Raw genomic sequence first — 4156 nt, forward strand, 5'->3', positions numbered from 1 at the left:
TGGGGATGATCTACTCAGAATCGTGGAGGACAGTAGGAGGAATGGAAGCATACCTGCAGCCATCAAATCCACTTTTATAGCCCTAATTCCGAAATCTGACTCACCTACCTCTTTCAATGATTTTAGATCCATCTCTCTCTGCAATGTTCTGTATAAGATTATTGCCAAAATCATTGCAAATCGCCTGAAGCCCATACTGTCTAGACATGTATCTCCTGAACAATTTTCTTTTCTACAGCATCGACAGATACATGAAGCGATTGCCACTACATAGGAACTTCTCCATACTCTGAAGACAAAGAAACAGAAGGGCATGATCCTCAAGGTGGACCTTTCTAAGGCTTTTGACAGAGAAAATTGGCTCTATATCAGGTTAATACTTACTCACCTTGGATTCCCTTTTGCTTACATCAAATGGATTATGAGCTGCATAAAGGATGTATCCTATAGTGTCCTCCTTAACGATGAAGCTACTCCTTTTTTCCTATCAGAAAGGGGGCTCAAGCAGGGCTGCCCCCTCTCCCCTCTACTCTTTTTTCTTATTATGGAAGGTCTGAGCAGATCCATCACTACAGATCGGGACAGAAATCAGCTAGTTGGCATCAAGATTTCGGAGCACTTCTTTTTGACACACCTATTGTTTGTTGATGATGTCCTGATATTCTTAAATGGCAGCATCGACGATTCTTCTATACTCTATAATATCTTCAAGCTCTTTCAACAGGCAAGGGGGATGATGATTAACGAAGGAAAATCCACCATCACCATTATCGGCTGCTCTCAGCATGAGTCCATATATTATACCCAGCGGTTTCCTTTCTCTATACTCAATTTGGATGACGGGCTTAAATATATGGGCTTCCGATTAAAGCCTCTCGGATACAGGATCGCAAACTGGACTTGGCTTATCGCAAAGGTGGAAAAACGCTTACAGATCTGGTACCACAAATATCTTTCCCGGGATGGCAAATTAACCCTCATTAAGGCTGTTATTGAGGCCACCCCAGTGTTCTGGATGACCCTCGCATGGATACCAAAAGGCATACTGAACAGACTACAAAATATTTGTTGCAGATTCTTATGGAAGGGCAATCAACCTAGGAAAATTTTTGCCTGGGTCAAATGGGACCGCATCGCTATACCAAAACGATGGGGAGGATGGGGCATAAAAAGACTTGAGCTATTCTCGAAAGCCTTGGCTGCTAAGCTGGGCTGGCAGCTCATTAGCTCAAATAGTCTCTGGACCCGGGTAGCTCAAGCAAAATACATATGGCCTTCAAACTTGATGGATTGGTTCAGACAGACTCGGCCCCCATCTAGTAATATCTCCAACATATGGAAGGCAATGATGAATGCGCTCCCCCTGTTGCGACAAGGAATTACCTGGAGAATAAAGGAAGGCAACGCTGTTCGTATTGGAACGGACCCATGGGTGGGATGTGGGAATGCACACAGGTTGCCAGCCGATTTAATCAGATTCCTAAATGACAGAGGCATTATCTACATCAAGCATATTGGCGACTGCAACAATTCCACAGTCTTTCATCAGGCATGGAAAACTTCTCAAGATTTAGACATACCTGAACATTGGAGACAGGTTTGGAAACTATATATAGAAGCCCTCACACAGGCCCATATCCGTTTAACAGAGGAACCTGATGAAATTATTTGGGCCCTTGCCAAGAATGGTACATATATCCCAAAAGAAGGATACAACGGGCTCATGGATCCCCATAAACCTCGGTCTATTGACCCAAATTGGAAAACTTTCTGGAAACTCAAGGCCGCCCCTCGTACCCGCCTGTTATTGTGGAACATTCTCTTTGACAAGATCCCTACTGGTGCCAATCTGATGAAGAGATCCTTCCATGGTCCCTTCCATTGCCATCTTTGTCGTATTGATGAAGAGAACACTGAACATCTCTTCCTGAACTGCTCGTCATCTAAGGAGTTATGGAATGGTATTACTGCCCACTACCCTTCCCTGCACCCCTGGCATGGCAACAATATCCAAGAGGCTTGGAATACCTGGTGTATAGCCCACAAAGGCAAAGCCAGGAACATGCCTCTCCTTGTTTGCTGGGCCATTTGGATAGCCAGAAACCAGTCCATTTTCAATCTCAAGGATCCTCACTGGCCTTCTATTGTACATCACATTATCTCTGACTATGATCTCCTTCCCGAGGATGACAACATAGCCCCTCAGCGCACCATCACCCCTGAAATCATTGATAAATCTAAACCTTGGGCATATTTTGATGGTTCTGCTCAGGAAGCAGGCTGTGGTGGGGGAGCCATACTATACCTGAATGATACCCACTGGTTTAAAATTCAAATAAACTTGGGGATGGGCACAAACAATTTTGCCGAACTCTGCTCTGCAAAACATCTCATTTATTTTGCATTAACTCATCATTGCAGACATCTTCAGTTATTTGGTGATTCTAAAATCGTATGTAATTGGCTCAACAATGCATCACATTGCAATGCATATACTCTCAGGCATATTCTAGGGGAAGCTCATAGAATGATAGACATATTTGACTCTTTTGTCTGTCGACATATCTACAGGGAACAAAACTCGGAGGCTAATCAACTTTCAAAAGAGGCAACGCATCTACAGGACAATGTCTGGTTGATACAGGAGGAGATCGATGGTACTCACCATCAATATTACCACAGACCATTCATAGAACAAGGACAAATTGGGCTTTAAGCCCATGTTTTTGTAGAACTCATTGTAAAAAACATTTTTATTTTCTCATATCTATTATTCAGTTGTAGATACAACAATTTTTGTATAGGCATATATAATACTCTCTCTGCGTAGAGAAGATATATATTTTTGCATCTTTTTCCCTCTTTCTGTTGAGGGTAGTTTTGATACAACTCAGATTTTACAGACTCCCTGCGTGGAGGATCAGCATTCAGCAGTATAAGTTTTTTCAGACAGTCTTACATGTATCCTGATAGGCAAGTAATGCCTCCATATGCATATGCCTCGGCATCTACAAAATGTAATTTCTTATATATTAATAGAAATTACGACTTTTTCCATGGGAAAAAAAAAAGATATATATATATATAGATATAGATATATATATATATATATATATAATTATGCTTATGATTCGCAGACCCTCAGCAGGGTGAAGATAAGGATCAAAGTGTAGAGTAAATCCCTCCGTGGAATGACACTATAGCCAGTATCACAATTGAGGATGTTGGGGCCCAACAGACATATATTGCACGAGAGCTATATAAAATCTCTACTAGTTCGCCTACTAGGTGTAGTTTGTCTTTGATGCTAGATAGCATCAATAGGTTTATCGAGACATACCAGAGGGTAGACTCACAAAGCCACCTCCTTTATTCCATACATAGGATTAGGAGGCTAGAGGTTAGAGGCCCCCATACTTGGAAGGCGGTGAAATATGCCACCAAGAACATTGAGGTTCATAGGGAGTTGTTTTACATCCCTCCAAACTATCATGCTAGACATGTTGGTCTAATTCAGCTAAAATACTTTAAGAATGTTGATGCGGCCCCTTTTGTTTATGATTTATTCATTGAATCTTGGATCCAATTACCCCACCATGACCAAGTCCAAATTTACTTTGCAAAGAATATATATGTGGATTTTGTGCTACATATGAGGCTAGATTACACCAACACTAGATCTAAGTTTTATGCACCCTGCTTGGGACGTAGTTATGAACGTGTCAGGGCTCATATGGACCTTGTACATGTAGCACCACCTCCGATATTGTTGCCACAACCATATTAGAGCATGGTCATGTCGATGGAGCTAGAGTAGTCGTCGTAGCTTGACACTGAGACTAGGCATACAATTGTAGATAACATGAAAATGACATTGGCCACTGCACATGTCGCATATTATGGAGAGATGATAAGACCACCTTCGTTGCCTCGTGGCCCACCAGTTGCATTACAGGATGATTCATATCTCAAGATTCTAGGGCATGCTCAACTTTTGTCATATGCACATATGTGTCATGATACCATTTGTGGCACTTGGAGGGTGCACGACCCACATGACACAAACCAAGTACATATATATATGAAACTTTTGACTCTTATCATCAAATTATACATTATAAGTTCGTATCAGATTACATTTATATTAATAAGTTAA

At 41.5% G+C, this 4156-nt stretch overlaps 1 protein-coding gene across 1 annotated transcript; it reads left to right on the forward strand.

Moving 5' to 3' along the window:
* Positions 1-544: 544 nt before the first annotated feature.
* LOC149198751 (uncharacterized) lies at positions 545-2716 on the forward strand. Its single transcript, XM_089400348.1, has one exon. The coding sequence runs from the start codon at positions 545-547 to the stop codon at positions 2714-2716; it is 2172 nt and encodes a 723-aa protein (XP_089256474.1).
* Positions 2717-4156: the final 1440 nt, after the last annotated feature.

This window comes from Pinus tabuliformis, chromosome 2_1 (genome assembly GCF_031772625.1).
Source record: "Pinus tabuliformis cultivar Carrire ecotype Pingquan chromosome 2_1, CPIR1, whole genome shotgun sequence".
NCBI classification, from domain to species: domain Eukaryota; kingdom Viridiplantae; phylum Streptophyta; class Pinopsida; order Pinales; family Pinaceae; genus Pinus; species Pinus tabuliformis.

Excerpts from the sequence above, each read along its gene's own strand:
- LOC149198751 (XM_089400348.1), top strand. The coding sequence starts at position 545 with ATGGAAGGTCTGAGCAGATCCATCACTACAGATCGGGACAGAAATCAG.